Source organism: Ceratotherium simum, chromosome 1 (assembly GCF_057802395.1).
Source record: "Ceratotherium simum simum isolate JZ-2026a chromosome 1, ASM5780239v1, whole genome shotgun sequence".
Taxonomy (NCBI): Eukaryota; Metazoa; Chordata; class Mammalia; order Perissodactyla; family Rhinocerotidae; genus Ceratotherium; species Ceratotherium simum.
This window is the reverse complement of record NC_141900.1, coordinates 54,901,816-54,921,002: the sequence shown is the minus strand read 5'-3', so window position 1 is coordinate 54,921,002 and position 19,187 is coordinate 54,901,816. Positions and strand designations below refer to the sequence as shown.

Genomic DNA, 19,187 nt, shown 5'->3' with positions numbered 1-19,187 from the left:
CCATCCACAAGCCAATGAGAGAGACCTTAGGAGAAAGCAACCCTGCTGACACCTTGATCTCAGGTTCTAGCCTCCAGAACTACAAGAAATTAAATTTCTGTTGAATAAGCCACCCAATCTGTGATGCTTTGGTATGGCAACCTTAGCAAACTTATACAGTAGGTAAGGGATCTAAGTTTCCTCCCCTACATGCTTGTTACTAGATTATAATGAAAGTGCTTCTCGCACCTAATTGTGCCCCTCATACAAATAAGCAAGAACAAAAAACAATTAAAAAAAAACCTATTTTGTAAGCTCAAATACATCTTAATTCTCTACCTTATTATGAACTACAACAATACATTACTTGAAAAATTTACTTGAAACATAGGTAAAAATATTCTAGGCAGTGACTTTGGAGTCAAGGGACAGAAAAACCTCCAAATGAGCCACGTTGAACACAGGCACACTTTGGGAATCCAGCCTGGGCACATTCTTGAGGATACTGGCTTTGGGACTGGCTAGATTCTTCTGCCTATTTGTCCAAGGGCAGCAATGCCTGTGCCACATTTTAGCCAATCCACATATCTTGAAAACCACCCATTTTTCCCATGAAAAATGATTTTTAAGATCCATTATGTTAATTCACAATGTGGTGTGCATCTGAGATAAAGACAGCTGCTAGCCTGCTACCTTTGTAATAGTTTTCTCTGGAGTGTGGGTGCTTGAGAAAATGCTAGCTAAATATACCTAGAGGGGCTATATCTGATCATAGTAATTGACCATTGTAGAGTTTGGTTAGGAACTCATTAACATGTGCATACATATCATATGCCTACGCTGATATAATTTAATGTAAATTACAAATGATATAACAAGTTCCCATTATGCTGGTCTTTTCTTTCTTCAAAATCCTGCTTCACTTTTAATCGCCAATCAACAGGATACTAGAAACCTCCAGAAACTGGGACAGCCAAAAGCCTGGGATAGTCTCTCCTCTCCAATTATTCTGTGTATAGAGTGAAACAGTGAAATAGTTACATTCTAAGTTACTGGCTTACCACTAAGAACAAAAATCAAAGGTCTAGAAAAGATGTCCAAAAGCAGATCCTTCACAAAATAAGGTCTTCTAAGATTTTTTTTTTATGGTAAAACTTACAACTTGCATTTTTGGGGGCAACTGGTAGCTTAGCATAGATATAAAAATAACAGAAACGTTTTACTTTGAATACTATGTACTTGTGAGGATGACTATACCCCTGCTAGTTTCTCGCCGGTCTGAGCTGCTGGACGCATGAGAACTCTCAAAGAACTCTTATCTTTTGTGGGAAGGTCTCAGCGTCCACCCAACTATCGGGGCAACAACTGCTATCTCCAAAAAAAAAACAAACCCTCCACTGTTAGTTGCCTGACTCTGTGAGCCTCAGAAGGGGACACACCATCCCAAGTCACCTGAGGTCTCGTCTAAGCAGTAGGCATTACTCTCCCAAAGGTTATATTCTGCTTGGACTCTGGGCAGCTTCTTTGTGATTCCAATTTTATTTCAAGCAGAAATGCAAAATGCATCAACCCTGGATACTGGAGACACTAAGAGAGGCCAATGTCATATCTGCATGAGGGTGGCAGTGTGAGCTAGTGGAAAGAATGTCCCTTGCTGCCAAACAGATCTGAACTCAAGTACCAGCTCTGCCGCTTTCCAGCTGTGTGGCCATGAGGCTCTCCAGACCACTCTGAGGCTCACTTTTCTCATCTTTACAAGGGGATGCCAATACCTGTCTTTGCAGCTTTGCTGTAATGTTTAGAGAGATTGCCTAGTAAAGAGTCTAGCACATAAATGAGAACCTTTGGGATCACTGTGCTACAAATCAAATGGCCATTTCCAGAACTGCTGAGACAGCCAGTGTGCCTTATTATAGAAGGAGTCAGCACAGCTCCTGGGTGCCCCCTAAAGCTTGCCTGGGCTCCATTGATCCCTTGGTTCTTGCTAGAATCCCCAGCTAAGGGACCCACCGGGGAGGACACTGGGTTGTAGAATAATAGACCCTTATAATGTTAGCCCTAGAAAGGATAAAGGGCTTATCTACTCTAATCCCCTTAATTTACAAACAAAGGGAATGTTATACAACTAGTTAGGGCAGACTCAGAGTTGTTTGAGATAATATATGAAAAAACACTGTCAACTTTAAAGCTAGATGCAAACGTGAGATATTATGACAACGGTGTTGGCAGTCTATACAAGCACGTCTGTCCTCAAGCACTACTGGAGTGTCCCAGATATCTGTAAGTCAAGAGAATGATGGGTCTCCCTCTAATATTTTTCATTTTAAAGCACAATGGCTAGAAAATCTCTCAAAAGATGATAGCCATCCTTGTCAGCAGAGTCTCTTATCACCTTTGGAGGTATCAATACTGAGAGAACCCCTAGGACTCTGCAAATCACCATGTGTTGTGTGAAAAGATCATTCCCGTTGGGCAGGGCAGCTCCACATGGCCCATCCCCTGTGTTCATTCCCAGTGTCTTCCGTGAAAATGTGATACTCACTTGGAGTATGACCCAGTGTCCTCCTTTGGAAGCTTTCTCCAGTGCCATTTCTGCCACCGTCTCCTGACCTTGTCCTAAAGACACGTTGTGGAATTTTCCGGAGTCGATTGTAAACCCAAGTCTTTTGCCTGTAGGAGGATACAACACGATGAGAGGAAAAGTGAATCAAGGAGAGGTGAGAAGAATCTGGAGTTTTGTGGCCCAATGTCCATCTGTGGTCACTGCTGCCACCTTCTAGGTCACTTTCCTAAAGAATCCAAACTAAACCTCTGTCATTTCAACAAGCAGCATTTTGAGCTCTCAACAGCTGCCTCCTTGCAAGCATTAGCAAAGCCTGTGTAAATCAGTTCCTCTGGTTTTATGGTAATGAAGCTTTTGACATTTTGATAGATGGCAAGCATTGTTATTGAGCTTTATAAACTCTTGCAGGAGTAGCAAAGCATTTCCCTCATAAAAAGGAGCAACATGTGGTAGATATCACATCATTTTTTGAATGGATCGGCTCATTGAGTAAATGCAAGAGCCTCTCACCTTGTGAGGCCGTGCTTGAATCAGCACAGTCAGGTCACAGCTGTATTAACCTGGTATTCTTGGTGCAGGCCGTGGGGAATAGCAATCCAAAACACAAAGCGACAGTGCCTTGCACAATCGAATAGACTTGCTCTAATGACCATTATTTAGTCACAGGGGTCACAAGATTACAAGACCATGGAGAAAATTGCCTTCTGGCCCTCATATAGTCAAAAGGTGGAAAACAGTACAAAAGAAACTTGCATTACACCAACCAGAGGAATGTTCCATTTGAACATATCTTCAGACTATGGTGTTATTAGCCTTACATTTTCCATACACTCAATCTCCAACAAATGGAGAAAAAAGGCACTAAGATAACTGTGAACTGTGAACACCGGCGGGTGTTGGGTGAGAGGGAGGGCGGGCAGGTAAGCCTCCTTGCCACTCACCAAGGATCTCTAGGTCTTTAAGGGCATCTACTCCTGGAGAGAGGATGAAGAATACTGGGGTGGCTGGGCTGCTTTCTTCAAATGCTTTAACTAAATCCAATCTGGTCCTCTCCACATACTTTGCACCCAGTTTTTCCTGCACAAAATTCCTATAAAAAAGAATAATGCAAAAAACATGATCAGCGGTTTGACCTTGAAAAGTGTCACAACTTGGATCAGCTCAAACCATGAGCTGGAAGGAAGCAAACCATGTTTATTACTTGGGATGTTTTGTAAGAGTGACAATATGAATCCAACGAGATTTATGCACTAGTGTCAGTGAAATCCCTCTCTGCTTTAGAAGCTCTGAAGATCAGAAGCCTGCGTTCCATTTTGGGGGGCTACTGAGACCCCCCTCTGAGTACCATCAGCTGCCTGCATATGGCTTTGTACCCCCCAAGTACCCTGCTAGATCCCCCATTACTTATTAACAGTTCATTAGATTTGCCACAGTGCAATTTTCCAGCCTGCTGCGCTTCTCATGAATATACAAATGCTTTTTGGGGTGTTTCTAACACAGGGAAGCTCAATTAAGCAGGGATTATTTTCCAGCAGCATCAGATTTAGCACAAAGTAAGTACTACTAAGCAGAATTAACTTGTAAAGTAGGGTGCGGCAGAGGCTTCTGCAAAGAGAAATTGGCTGAACTAGACAAAGCAAAAGAAAAAACTCAAGGCACATGAATACTATTGAAGAAAGAGGAGCATGAGAGGGAAGGAAGTTGAGAACTCTGGTTGGTGAATTCAAATTAGAACATGACTTGTGTGAATTAAGCAGCAGAATACCATTTTGAAGCCAACAGGGCAAAGAAAAAGGACACTTGAACCAAGATGTAGACAGAGGTTTCTGCTTTTAAAGTGCGTTGGTTGTAAAGTTATAGGACCATGAGTATCTATATGAAAGAATTCATTTTTGTTTGATGTGCAAAATCTTCAGAACCAAAAAGCCATCACTGAATAAAGACGATGGAACTTACACTTGGATAATGCATGTTCCTGGCCTCTAAACTCTGCTGACACCCACCTCTCTTCTTGGAATATTTCCACCGGTTCCCCTGTTTCCCCTAAAGCTTTTCAGGGAGGATGTGCTGAGTCTGCCTATAGACTAGCACACTGTCTAGCAAATTTTAACAAGAGTAGTGATTACAATACCAAAATTTCAGCAGAATCACCTCTCATCAATATGGACCGTAAATGCCTCCATCAGATACTCCTAGCCCCCAAGACTAAGTTTCCTCTAGGTTAACTTGCATTTCCAAAGTTGCTGACTGCCCCACCTGAGAGCGTATGTCATTCTGTCGGGGCGCATTGCTCTCAAAATAATCAGCTTCTGTATTAAATTTTTCTTCTTCCATTCTTGCGGTAACTTTTCTTTTTCTGGACACTCAGATTCTACCCACTTCCTCCACTGCTTGGCAGATCCTTCCACATCTCGGTCTATGCCTCGAAATTCTTCCATAAGGGCTACTGCCTGTAATACAACAGGGAAACAGGAATGGTGTGTACAATAGCTTAGAGTGTGAGATAAAGACTTATGAAGGTATTGAATCCTATGTACACAAGTTGTGCTGCATTGTCTTTATTTCCTCTCCAGATTTACTCTGTACCTTTTACTCCCAGCTAAGAGGGTGATCTCTAAGGATTACTTGAACTCAGTTCCCTGGTTGGGTTTGGCCAATAGAAGGCACTGGCAAGAGACTGGAAAGCTGAAGAGAGGGGCAGAGGTATTTCTTCCCCAGCTCTTTCCCTGTTGTGACACAGTTTGGCAGTGGCTGTGTTCCTTTACTGAATGCCACAGCTCCTATAGGCTGGCTCTCTCCCGTAACTTCATTTCTCAGTCATTTCAGTAATTGCTCCTTTTCCTCCTTTTTCCATCACCATCCTTGGTTGAGTCCTTTATCCTTCTTCCCATATTATGAAAATATATTCTTTGTTAACCATTTTTTTATCACTCTTTTGAATGTGCTATATGTTTTCTACTGAAACTCTGACCAATATACCATTGAACTTGAATTTATAATTCTCAAGTTAGATCTAATTAAGAATTCTATTTAAAAAAATAAATCGAAACATACTATAACAATAAGGGATAACAGTTATTTTCAATGCATAGATATATTTCCCTTTTAGACAAAAGAGTAGGGCAAAACTTAGCATATGATGAGGATCTTTAAGGAATTCCAGAGGCTGGGAGAATAAATTCTTAACAACAGGATCTTCTGACAGAAAAATGGGGTAAGGATTGATAATTGGGGTTGAAGAATGACTATCACTTTTTTCTCTACAACATTCTGTTCTGCTTAAACATTTTATAATGAGAATAAACTACCATAGTGTTGTGTAATTAACAAAACTATTTGGAAAAAGTGGAGAAGTATTATGTAAAAAAAAAACCAAATAAAGAAACTAGATTCAGGTAAATTGAAAAAAATATTCATTTATATTCCTTGACTTTTACCAAAGGTCCTGCAGGCTATACATATTTATTAACAACTTTTCCACCCATAAATAGGTCAAAAATTCCTTTACTTCCAAATAAGAAACTCATCAATTTAGTAATACAAAGATTAATTTAAAAACATCACATTATATATAGCATATTTCTACTACTGAAATGGTGTATATCACCTGTAATTTTTAAACTACATTTCTACATTTGAGAGAACTGAGATTAAATAAGATTTAGAAATTGAAGAACCATGTTCCTAACATACCTTTATAGCACTCCATGACTGAGTAGTTAGGAAGTCAACAGGACTCAGGTAAGTGTGTTCAACCGTGAATCGAAGCAGGAAATCCAATTCAAGAGGGTCTATCTCTTTCTTTCTCAACAAAATCTTGAGAGTACACAAAATTGAAAAGGGTCATTTGGTTTACATCAAAATCACGACACAGGAGGCAGTCATGACCTAACAGATATGACTGAATAGGCAGAACCACATCTGCTAAGCATTCCTATAGATATATATCTGTTCTACAGCTGAAATAAGGAATCTTAGATTACGCCCATGATCTCAAAACCTTGATCAGAAATCTAATAGAAAATAATTACAAAGGCTGGTTTATTCCATTTTTAACACCTATGCCTATTAGCAACATATTTGAAATATACTTTCATATTTAGTCTTCTACTATTAGATCAAACTTGTCTTAAAACTTGTTATACAAATTGAGAAAGCCTCAGATGACAATGGACTGAATTACTAAACAGAAAGTAAAACTAGTATTATAAGTTAGTCCTGGTATAGAAATTACATCCAATAAACTATGAGATGTATGAGAGATTTTTCTTATATGTGAGATTATATTCAGAAAAACTGGAAATTATTGTTTCCTAGATACAACTAAACACATCAGGAATTGAAACAAACTTTAGACACCCTGATTACAGAATTGATAATAAGCCCATAGAACATTTTGGGGGCACAAATGAAATAGTCCTAATTTCCACATAAAAGCTATAGCACCTTATAAAGTTAAACAAGTAAAACGTTTGAGTTTTATGCTATTTTAAAATTCTAGATATTTTCAAAATACATTATGGGTGGTAATAATATTTTATTAATTTTTCCTTAATTTCCAAAACAAATAATTGCCCATATATGAAGCTTTGATTTATGTAGATTGTCAGGATTTGAGATAAATTAATTTATCTGTGGCTTCCACAGGGATGTTTTAAACAGATGTGCATGTATGTGTGTGCATGTCATGTATTATCATTCCTCGCCTTTCATTGTTAATGAGCAATATGTATTAAAAAAACTTGATTTTGCAATGCCTTGCTCCTGTTTATCACATACATTATACAATACCTACACCCAAATATTCTTATTTAATCCAAAGGAATCTACGAATACCGAAAATATTGAAAGAGAAGTGATGGTTTATCATTTTTAACAGCGGGTATTCATAAAATGCCTTCTTTGGGCCAGGCACTCTGGAGGACGCAACATAGATCAGTCAGTGACCTTTCACCAAGATTTGGATTGATGGAAAAAGTTACACAGCAAAGGAACTAAAAACGAACATGCTTATTTCATCTAGGCATGTGGTCCTCAATGTCTTCTTCTTATCATGGGCACCTTTATTTAAAAAAAAATCTTTTGCAGAAGTCCCTATCAAAAAAAGTAAAGGGGTAGTAGGTCTCTACTGAAGGTGGGAGTATGAAACCTGGGGCTCTTTTTACCCACTCACTGTTTTTTTTTTTTTTTTTTTTTTTTAAAGATTTTATTTATTCAGTTTTTCCCCCCAAAGCCCCAGTAGATAGTTGTACGTCATAGGTTCACATCCTTCTAGTTGCTGTACGTGGGACTCGGCCTCGCGTTGGACGGAGAAGTGGTGCCTCGGGGCGCTCCCGGGATCCGAACCCGGGCCGCCAGCATCAGAGCGCGCGCACTTAACCGCTAAGCCACGGGGCCAGCCCTCACTCACTGTTTTTTAAAGGGGCTCTGAGAAACTCCTAGGACCACTCGGATCTGGATTCATAACTCTGATCTCAAAGAAGCTCCCTGGTAGTACCTGGGAGGTTCTGGACAGGATCTGAGAAGATGAGGAGGATGTCTCATCAATCTGTTTTTCAGGGTGATAGCTGATGTGGTTGCTTAAAGTGTACATTCACCCAAACCAACGCGCCGACCTACTACAAGGTTGTCATATGCCCAAGCTCCCTCTGGGAAACTCAGGCTCTCCTCATGCCAGCAACGGCTTCCAAAGAGGGTGTCTGTGCTTCCCTTCAGCAGAAGTAAAGTGCATCATAAACAGAGATGTGTGATTTTGGTTCTAGGGATGCTTTCGAATGACTGATTTCCTCACCTGAAAAGCCATCTGGGACAGGAAGGTGAGCTTGTCCTTCTCAAACAGCGCCTGGCTGGTGTAGAGGAAGATGGCGTGGGTTATGCTCTCCGTCAGGACTGAGATGCGCCCCTGCATGTCCTCCACCTTGTCAGCCTGTGCAATTGCTCTGTGGAACAGCACGTTGAAAGCCTGGGGAATTCAAAGTGAGTGTTAAAGGGTGAAAACTGGTGCCTGGATGTCTAGCTAGCCCCAGACACACAGGGCTCCAGTTTAAGGTTTATCTCTGGGGAGAGAAGACAGGATTTTTATGAGGATTATATGAGCTCTTGGAACAGTTCCTGGTTCATGGTAAGTGCTCATTAAATGTTTGCTGCTATTACTATTAACATCATTCCATAAAATCTACCCACACCTCCTCCTTAGTCACTGAAGTGCATCATCCTCTTTCCTTCTACCTGTGTACTTAAAAATATATATATATTTTTTAATTGTAGTAAAATACACAAAACATAAAATTTACCATCTTAATATGTTTAAGTGTACCATTCAATAGTATTAAGTATATTGACATTGTTGTACAATCAATCTCTAGAACTTTTTCATCTTGCAAAACTGAAACTGTTATACAACAACTCTACATTTCCCCTTCCCCCAGCCCTTGGAAATCACCATTCTACTTTCTGTTTCTATGAGTTTGACTACTCTAGACACCTTATACACTGTAATTATACAGTATTTGTCTTACTGTGACTGGCTTGCTTCACTTAGCATAATGTCCTCAAGGTTCATCCATGTTGTAGCATGTGTCAGAATTTTCTTCCTTTTTAAAGCTAAATAATATTCTACTGCATGTACATATCGTATTTTGTTTATCCGTTCATTCATTGATGGGCATTTGGGTTGCTTCCACCTTCGGTTACAGTCGTGCACTGCATAACAATGTTTTGGTCAATGACAGACTGTACATACGACAGTGATCCCATATGATTAGTACCATATAGCCTAGGGGGTGTAGTAGGCTATACCATACAGGTTTGTGTAAGTACACTCTAGGATGTTCACACAACAACGAAATCGCCTAATGACACATTTCTCTGAACGTATCCCCATCGTTAAGTGACACATGACTGTGTGAATAATGCCGCTGTGAACACGAGTGTACAAATATCTCTTTAAGACCATCTTCCAATTCTTTTGAGTATATACTCAGAAGCGGAATTGCTCAATCATATGACAATTCTTTCTTTCATTTTTTGAAGAATTGTCATATTGTCTTCCATAGTAGCTGCACCATTTTACAATCCTACCAGCAGTGCACAAGGGTTCTAATTTCTCCCTGTCTTTGCCAACACCTATTTTCTGTGTTCTTTTTTTTAATAGTAGCCATTCTAAGGGGGTGAAATGGTATCTCATTGTGATTTTGATTTGCATTTTCCTCAGGATTAGTGATGTTGAGCATCTTTTCATATGCTTGTGGGCCATTTGTATATCTTCTTTGGAGAATGTCTATTTCAAGTCCTTTGCTCATTTTTTTAACAGATTGCTTTATTATTGTTGTCGTTCCATCCATGTACATGTGGGATGCCCTTTGATTATCTCTTTTTCCTCTTAAAAATCACTCTCAATATTTGTTATTCTATTTCATGCCTTGGTAATAATGGGCTATATACATTTTTATATATCTATTTATTTAAATATATATCTAAACATACCTAAATATCTATAAATATAAAATATATTTTTTGACTGGTGGACAGGGACTAGGGACCAAAGACCGATTTGCCTTGAATTATATACATTTGAATGAAAGTAAAACCCTACAGTGACAGATACATAGTGTAAATATTGGTAAGAAGGCGTTAACAAAGCAGTCATTTCATATTTACATTTTAAAATCAGTTTTAATTTACATACAATAAAACACACCCATTAAGAGTACAGTTTGATGACTTTTGACAAATGTATATTTTTCAGTAACAACCACTGCAATATATAGAATCTTTCTATTCACAGCACCCCAAAAAGTTCTCATGTGCCTCTTGGCAGTCAATTCTCACCTAGCCCCAGCCCACTACTGAACTGTCTCTGTCACTGTAGGTTCATTTTGGGATCATACAGTATGTACTTGTTGGTGCCTGGCTTCTTCTCAACATGATGTTTTTGTGATGTATCCATGTTGTGTGTATCATTAGTTCATACCTTTATATTGTGAGTAATATCCCACTGTATGGCTATATTGGATTTACATATCCATTCACTTCTTCGACTTTTGGGTCATTTCCAAATTTTGGCTATTATGAATAAAAAGTGTCTATGAACATTTATGAAGAAGTTTTTGTAAATACATATGTTTTCATTTCCCTTGGGTAAAGACCTAGAGTAAAAATGAGGGATCATTTTGTAAGTGTATGCTTAATTTTATAAGAAATTGCCAAACTGTTTTCCAAAATGGTTTTACCACTTTGCATTCTCACAGGTAACATGAGAGAGGTGCAGTACCATATCTGTGCTAACACTTGTTACTGACAATCTTATAAAATTTTAGCCATGTATTGGTTATATGGTAATACCTCATTTTGTTTTTACTTTGCATTTCTCTGATGACTGTTGAGCATTCTTTTTTTTTTTTTTTGTGAGGAAGATCAGCCCTGAGCTAACATCTGTGCTAATCCTCCTTTTTTAGCTGAGGAAGACCGGCTCTGAGCTAACATCTATTGCCAATCCTCCTCCTTTTTTTTCCCCAAAGCCCCAGTAGATAGTTGTATGTCATAGTTGCACATCCTTCTAGTTGCTGTATGTGGGACGCGGCCTCAGCATGGCTGGAGAAGCGGTGCATCGGTGCGCGCCTGGGATCCGAACCCGGGCCGCCAGTAGCGGAGCGCGCGCACTTAACCGCTAAGCCACGGGGCCGGCCCTGTTGAGCATTCTTTTAATGTGCTTATGAACAATACATATGTCTTAGTATATGACATGTCTGTTCAAATCTTTAATCTATTTTTTGATTGGGTTGTTTGTCTTATTATTGAGTTGTACAAGTTCTTTATATATTGTGATACAAGTTCTTTGTTAGATATATGTGTTGGAAATAGTTTTTACTAGTCTGTGGCTTGCCTTTTCATTTTCTTAACAATGTCTTTTGAAGACCATAAATTTTTTAATTTGATAAGGTTCAATTTACCAATTTTTTCCTTCATATTGTATCCTAAGAAATCTTTGCCTAACCCAACGCCCAAATATTTTTTTCTTAGGAATTTTAAAGCTTAGCTTATTCATTTTGAGTTAATTTTGAGTATAGTGTGATAGAACGGTTGAGGTTCATTTTATTCCATTTGGATATTGAGTTGTCCCAGCTCTATTTGTTATAAAAACTATCCCTTCCTCATTGAATTGTCTTGGCATCACTGCCAAAAATCAGTTTACCATACATTTGTGGGTCTGCTTCTGGACTCTCTATTCTGTTCCATCGTTCTATGTATTTTTCTTTAGGCCAATTAGTGTAGGTTTATAAGAAGTCTGAAATCATGTACTGTAAGTCTTCCCAATTTGTTGTTCTTTTTCAAAATTATTTAGTTATTTAAAATCCTCTGCATTTCTACACAAATTTTAGAATCGGATAGCCAATTTCTACAAAAAAAGCCTTCTGGGATTTTGAATGAGACTGAATTGAATCTATAGATCAGTTTGGACAGAACTGACATCTTAATAATATCGAGCATTTCAAACCATAACCATTGTATACTCTCAATGTAGTTAGGCCTTCTTTAATTTTCTCAACAATGTTTTGTAACTTTTAGTAGGCAGATCTTGTATTCACTTTGTTAAAATTATCCCTAAGAGTTTCATGGTTTTGGAAGCTATTGTAAATAGTATTGAGTTACTAATTTTACTTTCCAATTGTTTGTTCCTCCTATATAGAAATACAATAGATTTTGCATACTGACTTTATATCCTGCAATCTTACTAAAAACTCACTTCTTAGTCCTAGAAACCTTTTTTGTAGATTTCTTATCATTTTTACATACACGATCAGGTCATCTATGAAAAAAAGACAGTTTTTCTTCTTATTAAATCTCTGTGCCTTTTATTGTATTATTGCACTGGCTATAACCTCCAGTGCAGTGTTGAATAAAAGTATTGAGAGAAGACATACTTGTCCTGTTGCTGATCTTAAGGGGAAGCACTCAATTTTTCAACGCTAAGTATAATGTTAGCTGTAGATTTTTGTAGGTGTCCTTTATCACGTTGAGAAGTTACCATCTATTCCTAGTTTGCCCAGACTTTTTTCTTTTAACCAGGTGTTGAAATTTGTCAAGTTCTTTGTCTGCATCCATTGAAATGATCATATGGTTTTTCTCTTTTATTCTATTAATATGAAGAACTACATTGTGTGATTTTTGAATGTTTAATCAACTTGCATTCCTGGCATAAATTCTGCTTGGGCATAATATATTGTGTTTTTTGTATGTGGCTGGATTCAATTTATCAATCTCTTTTCGAGTAGTTTTACAACAATGTTCATGAGCGGGGCTGCTCTGTAGTTTTTCCTGTAATGCCTTAGTCTCGTTTTGGTATTTGGGTAACACTGAGCTGACACTACTGAGTTTTATTATTCTCCTTATACACTGTGGCTGCTCCAAAATCCAACCACCCTGTGCTTCTCAGAATTTTTGCACACTAGTTCCATACTACTAGAAACCTGCTAGTTACTCTTGACTTTTTCCTCTTCATTATTGCCCCTATCCAATCCATCTCCAAGAGGCAATTATTCTAGCTTCCAATCATATCACAAGGCTATTCACTTCTGAGTCTTTTGTCATCATATCAGTCATCTGCTTAAAACCGGCTTCTTTTTGCACACAGACTATAATCCAAAATCCCCAACATGGCCTACAAGGTCTCATGTGATCTAACCCTTCCCACCTCTCTAGACTTGTGTCTTGCCATCTTATCCCTCACTCATTACCTTCCAGCCACATAGATTCATTTACTACCTGGAATCCCAAACTCTTTCATATCTCACACATCCTTATTTTCTCCAAACACTCTTTTTATGGCTAAATCCTACTTATCTTTCAGGAATCAGCTATAATGTCACTTCCTCTTAGAGGCTTTCCCTGAGCCCCCAGTAAAATAGCCCCTTCATCCCTATTTTTCTCTCTCATTGTACTTATCACTTTTATACACACACACACACCCTTATATACTTCCACTCATATCTGTTTTTTTCAAAACTGTACACTAAGTGACCAGCACAGCATCTGGTATGATGACTGATCTCCATAACTACGTGTTTAAACACAATGAATGGATACTGCCCAGAGGCAGAATGGTGCAAAGTAAGGAGCATGGACTTTGGAATCAAACAGTCATGTGTTCAAATCCTGGCTCTTACTATTATGAAATGTGAATTCTTGGGCAATTTATTTTACAATCTGAAAATGGTAGCTTTCTTTTTTTAAAAATAGGAATAAAATAATATACTTTATTGAGATGTTTCAGGCATAAAAATGAACCAAAGCATGACAGCACCCTGCACGTAATAGTTGCTTAATAAATAGTCGTTCTCATGCTTTCTCCCTCTATACCAAATAATATGGAAAATCTCTTTATAAAACACCTACATTTTCAAAAAGAAAGTATAGGAGCCTCAAGGAGAATTCTCTTATACATAATAAACTCTGTATGACTGTTTAAGAACAAAAACAAATGTATTATGATGTCACATAGTTTAATTATCTTGAAGCCTTATTAAAAATTACAAATGAAAGTTACTGAGAGAATGAGGTTGTTTTTGAGGGGTTTTATTTGGTAGCTAGATCCTCGTGACTCCTTACTGGATGCACTGATTGCTTAAAAATAAATTGTAGGGACCGGCCCAGTGGCACAGCGGTTAAGTGCACGGGCTCTGCTGCGGCGGCCCGAGGGTTCGCAGGTTCGGATCCTGAGAATGTACTGACGCACCGCTTGTTAAGCCATGCTGTGGTGGCGTCCCATATAAAGTAGAGGAAGATGGGCACGGATGTTAGCCCAGGGCCAGTCTTCCTCAAGAAAAAAGGGGAGGATTGGCATTGGATGTTAGCTCAGGGCTAGTCCTCCTCACACAAAAAAAATAATAAAATTAAAAAAATAAAATAAATCCTAAACTTCCATAAATAAGTTGAACTCATAAAGCTTAAAATTTTTCTTAGCCTATTCATCATTACCTTCAAAGAGAATTGATAGATGGGGTTGATTTTTCTGAGATCATTAATAACAAAATAAAGAAGTGATGCTCTCGCTGCCACTGGTCTGTAACATTCTCGGGCCTCGTTGATTTTTCTTTCATTTTCTTTAGCTTCAATCACCTATGGAGGGATCAAACAACATAAGTCACTTACTCTTCATATTCTCTATACTTATCCAAGTGATAGAAGGGACATATCTGAAGTGAGAAATTATTGGTATTAAAATAGATAACGTGTGGCATCTGTGTGCTTGAGTTTTTCTAAAATTATTAAATTCATATTTTTAAATAATTTTTTTCATAAACTGAGTTTTCAGTGAGTATGGATATAACTCTAGCTGTTTTATGGTTACAGATTAAACAAACTTGATTGTTTTGGTTCTATAGAATTTGTTCTGAGTAATGTCACCTTCCTGTCTCCCCTCTCTCTTTCAGGGCTTAATAACCCAGCTATATCACCTCCCAGGGATAGCTCTTAAAAGTCTGCTGGGTCAATTCAATGCCAATAACTTTATTAGTCAACAAGGTATACAAAAGCAGCCAAGGTCAATAATACATCCAATAGCCATGCTTACTAAAAAGCCTTTATATGAAGACTCTCATGACTGTCTAATTCTGACTTTGCACCAGATCATCCATATGCTCATATGTTTCCATTTAGTTTATCTTTATGTCTTAGCCTCTGGGTACATTCAGAGAGATAATTAAAACAAAAAAACACACACCATCAACCAACATATTCATTTTTACTGAAGGCTCAAAAATCTAGTTCTTTTATCTAAGACTTGTATCTAAGACTGCTGGTCCAATAGCTTTATAAGATGCAGTATTTCTCCAACCTTTTTAATAGACTTGATTCCTCATATTTATCTATAAAAGGAAATAAAATGTAGAGCCAAGAGAGAAGTCGCTACATGGTGATATATTAAGAAGATAGGAAGAGACATTTTAGGAGACAATTAGAAGTTAACTTCAAAGCTAAGACCTAATTTACTTAATTGCTCTAATCTTTACCATCTTAGGAGCCACCTAGAATTCACTTACTTAAAAGGATAGAGTAATTTGGAATTCCATTTCCTTGCTTAAATTAAGACAAATATTTTGGATGTGTGGTGACACAGCCTCAGCTAGGTAATTAACAGATTACTTAGTAATGAGGCTATTTTACAAAGCAAATAAGAATTCCTCTTATTTTGAAACAATGGAATTTTATGGGTTAATGGCCACTTGTGAAAGTCCCAAGTGCACACCACGCATATGGCATATCAGGACACATGTTGCACGTTCAGCAGGATGTCTACTCAATGAAAAGTTTTTACTGGCTTTTAGAAAATGTCTTTTTCCCAGGGCAAATAATGTATTTGGGTACAGCAGGAGACCATCGCTCGCTCAGACTCCCACCACTGAAGGCCTGTAAACAAAACTTCAGCTCTAAGTATTTCTCTAAAATGCACAACAGCCTGGGAAACCTGTGCTGAGACTGTAGGATGTCAGTCTGCCAGAACTGGACGCTAAGCCTTTTAGATTTTAGACCATGTAAGCCAGCAGGCCCCCAATTTTCTTCATATTTGGTCACTCAGAAAAAATAATAGCCTAACAGAGTCTAATTTGAATCATTGGATCTCTGTTGAATTAGGAGAAACATAAGTTCAACCATTTCTATCTCTATTCAGGACCCCACACACTCCAATTTTTAAAGGCAGTGTATTAAATGACCTGAATTCCACAAGTCAGTCCTCTGAGAGAAATACCAAGTTTGATTACATTTTCTCCCCAGTCACTTCACTCAAATAGAGCATTAAACCCTCCAGGTGTCCTTTGCCTTTTCCTACCTTGCGCTCTATCTCTGCCGCAGTCGCCTTTGTCATCTCCAGTCTCTCCACCAGTTTGGTGTCATCTAGAAAGCTCCCCTCTGCTGCAGAGAGGCGCAGAAGGAGGTCATCCTCCAGATACTTCAGCTCTATCTTAAAGTCATTTTGGTGCTTTGTCAAAACCAACTAACAACAACCAAGAAAAGTGTGAGAAATGGTGGTTAAATTCATGTTTTTAAGCAGAGTTTCCTTCATCATCAATTTCACGGAATCATATGTAATAAAACATGCTTAACATTAAAACTGTACTAATCATAATTTTTAAAAATTCTTTAAAAACAATTCAGAAGGCATGTTAAGATCTTGCTGCACTCTGGGGTCTAGAGTATGAACATTTATCACAATCATTCAACATCATGAACCTATAGAAAGAATCTATTCTATACGAAGCAACTTCTGGTTTCTGCTTCAAATCTAAGGAGTTGGAAGTCATCATTTCCATTCTCACAACAGGAAAAAAGCTCATCAACAATTCTTATATCCTTCAGAGAACTGAGGTCACTGGGCAAACTACTACCCTGAAATCTGGACAGAGGGGGAAATACAGACAATCACAGCTTATGAGGAACATTTAAATAGTAATTGGCTAATTGCTAGAGCCAGAGCTTGAGAGTTAAAAACTTGTGAGGGCCCAGTCTTAGGGAGCCCTCCATACTTCTGTGAATTTACCTCCAGGAGACTCACCAGGTTCTCACAGTGAAGATCAGAAAAATATCTACTCCTCCTTTGGGCAGAGGAAGGGGAAAGGCAATGATTTTGAAATATGTCCAGAGGAAAGCAACCATTTAAAATATGTTAAGAGCTGTCTGTTCTCTTAACAAAAGCTTGCCCTCAAGGGAAATTATTTTACCAGAGCCTTATCTGATCTGGGGGGAACGGTGATTAGACAACTCAGCCTCCTCTAGACTTCTTTTCTCTCACAGGGGAGATAAAAATAAGAAACTCTTCTGAAGGTCAAAGCCCGGTGATTCAGGCCTACTAGAAAACTATGAGATTTAATTGTAAGGTTATAGAATGCTTCCTGTCCACGGTTTCTTACCACCATGTTAACAGACTCCAGTAGAATAATAATGGATTACAACGGCGAAGCTGCAAGACAGACTCTATTTAAGAAGGAGCTTCTAGGGAAATGTAAAGACACAGGGGAGACAAAAACAAGGAAATTGAAGCCTGTGACACCAATAGCTTCAGTAAACATTACACACAGCCTAACTCCTAGCCATTTAAACATAAAACCTCACGCTAAAGCTCTATTTACTTTAGTTCAAATTATGCAATATATCATGTCTGGATTTCAGTGAAAATGTACAAGGCATGCTGAAAGGCAAAAAAAAAAAAAAAACAGTCTGAAGAGATAAAGTAAACCTCAGAACAAGACACAGGTATGGCAGAGATTTCAGAATTATCACACTGGGAATTAAAAATAACTATGCTTAATATGCTATGGGCTTTAATGGTAAAAGTGGACATGCTTGGCCCATGCAAAGCCACGTGGGCAATGTAAGTACAGAGATGAAAACTCTAGGAAAGAATAAAAAGGAAATGCTAGAAATAAAAAAACACTGTAACGTAAATGAAGACTGCCTCTAATGGGCTCATTAGTAGGCTGGACACAGTCAAAGGAAGAATCAGCGAACTTGAAGATATGTCAGTAGAAACTTCTCAAGCTAAAAGGTGAAGAGAAAAAAGAATGGAAAAAAAGAAAGGAAAAGAATATTCAAGAACTGTGGGACAATTACGAAAAGTACAACATACGCATAATGGGAATACCTAAGGGAGAAGACAGAGAAAAAAGAGCAAAAGAAATATTGGAGGTAAAATGGCTAAGAATTTTCCAAAATTAATGACATTCACCAAATCACAGATCTAGGAAGCTCACAGCATACTAAGCAGGACAAATAATAAAAATTCTACACCTAGGCATATCATATTCAAACTGCAGGAAATCAAAGACAAAGAAAAAATCTTGAAATAAGCCACAGGACAAAAGAACACCTCATTTATGGAAGAAAAAGGGTAAGAATTACAGGAAACTTCTCTTGAGAAACCATGCAAGCAAGAAAAAAGTAGAATAAAATATTTACAATATTGAAGGAAAAAAACATCAACCTAGAATTCTGTGTCCTGCCAAATTATCCTTCAAAAGTGAAGGAGAAAATACAGACTTTTTCAGACAAACAAAAGCTGAGGGATTTTGTCACCAGTAGGCCTGTCTTACGAGAAATGCCAAAAAAAATTTTTTTCTCACAGAGAAGGAAAATGATATAGGTCAGAAACTCAGATCCACATAAAGAAAGAATGTCAGGGAAGGAATAAATGAAGGTAAGGTATTTTATTTTTCTTACTCTTAATTGAGATAACTGTTTGTTTAAAATAATAAAAGCAACAACATATTCAGTGTTTATAACTTACTGATAAATGCAATGAATGACCACAATGTTATAAGGGATGAGAGGAAGGAGATGAGAATACTCTGTTAAAAGGTACCTGCACTACCCATGAGGCAGTATAGTGTTAGTTAAATGTGGACTTATCTTAATTGTAAATGTAAATAGAAAATGCTAAGGAAACCACTAAAATTTTTTTAAAAAGAAGTATAATTTATATGCTAAGAGAGGACAGCTACTGGAATCATATAAAATGCTCAATTAAAACCAGAGAATGCAGAAAGTGAAGAAAAAACAAAAACGGTGGGGGCTGGGGCAAGGAACAAGTGCAGTAAATAAAAAACAATCACAAATATGATAGATATTAATCCAACTATATCAATAATCTCTT

At 37.9% G+C, this 19,187-nt stretch overlaps 1 protein-coding gene across 1 annotated transcript in view; it reads right to left on the bottom strand.

The window, feature by feature from the left end:
* The window catches only part of DNAH11 (dynein axonemal heavy chain 11), a 313,801-nt gene that overhangs the window by 25,632 nt on the left and 268,982 nt on the right, over positions 1-19,187 (bottom strand). The window contains exons 67-73 of the mRNA XM_087428734.1: positions 16,371-16,535; positions 14,519-14,659; positions 8,334-8,504; positions 6,236-6,358; positions 4,799-4,992; positions 3,484-3,632; positions 2,522-2,649 (exon numbers count right to left, since the gene is read on the bottom strand). Of these exons, the coding sequence (XP_087284860.1) occupies positions 2,522-2,649; positions 3,484-3,632; positions 4,799-4,992; positions 6,236-6,358; positions 8,334-8,504; positions 14,519-14,659; positions 16,371-16,535 (1,071 nt within the window). The remainder of the gene's footprint in view (positions 1-2,521; positions 2,650-3,483; positions 3,633-4,798; positions 4,993-6,235; positions 6,359-8,333; positions 8,505-14,518; positions 14,660-16,370; positions 16,536-19,187) is intronic.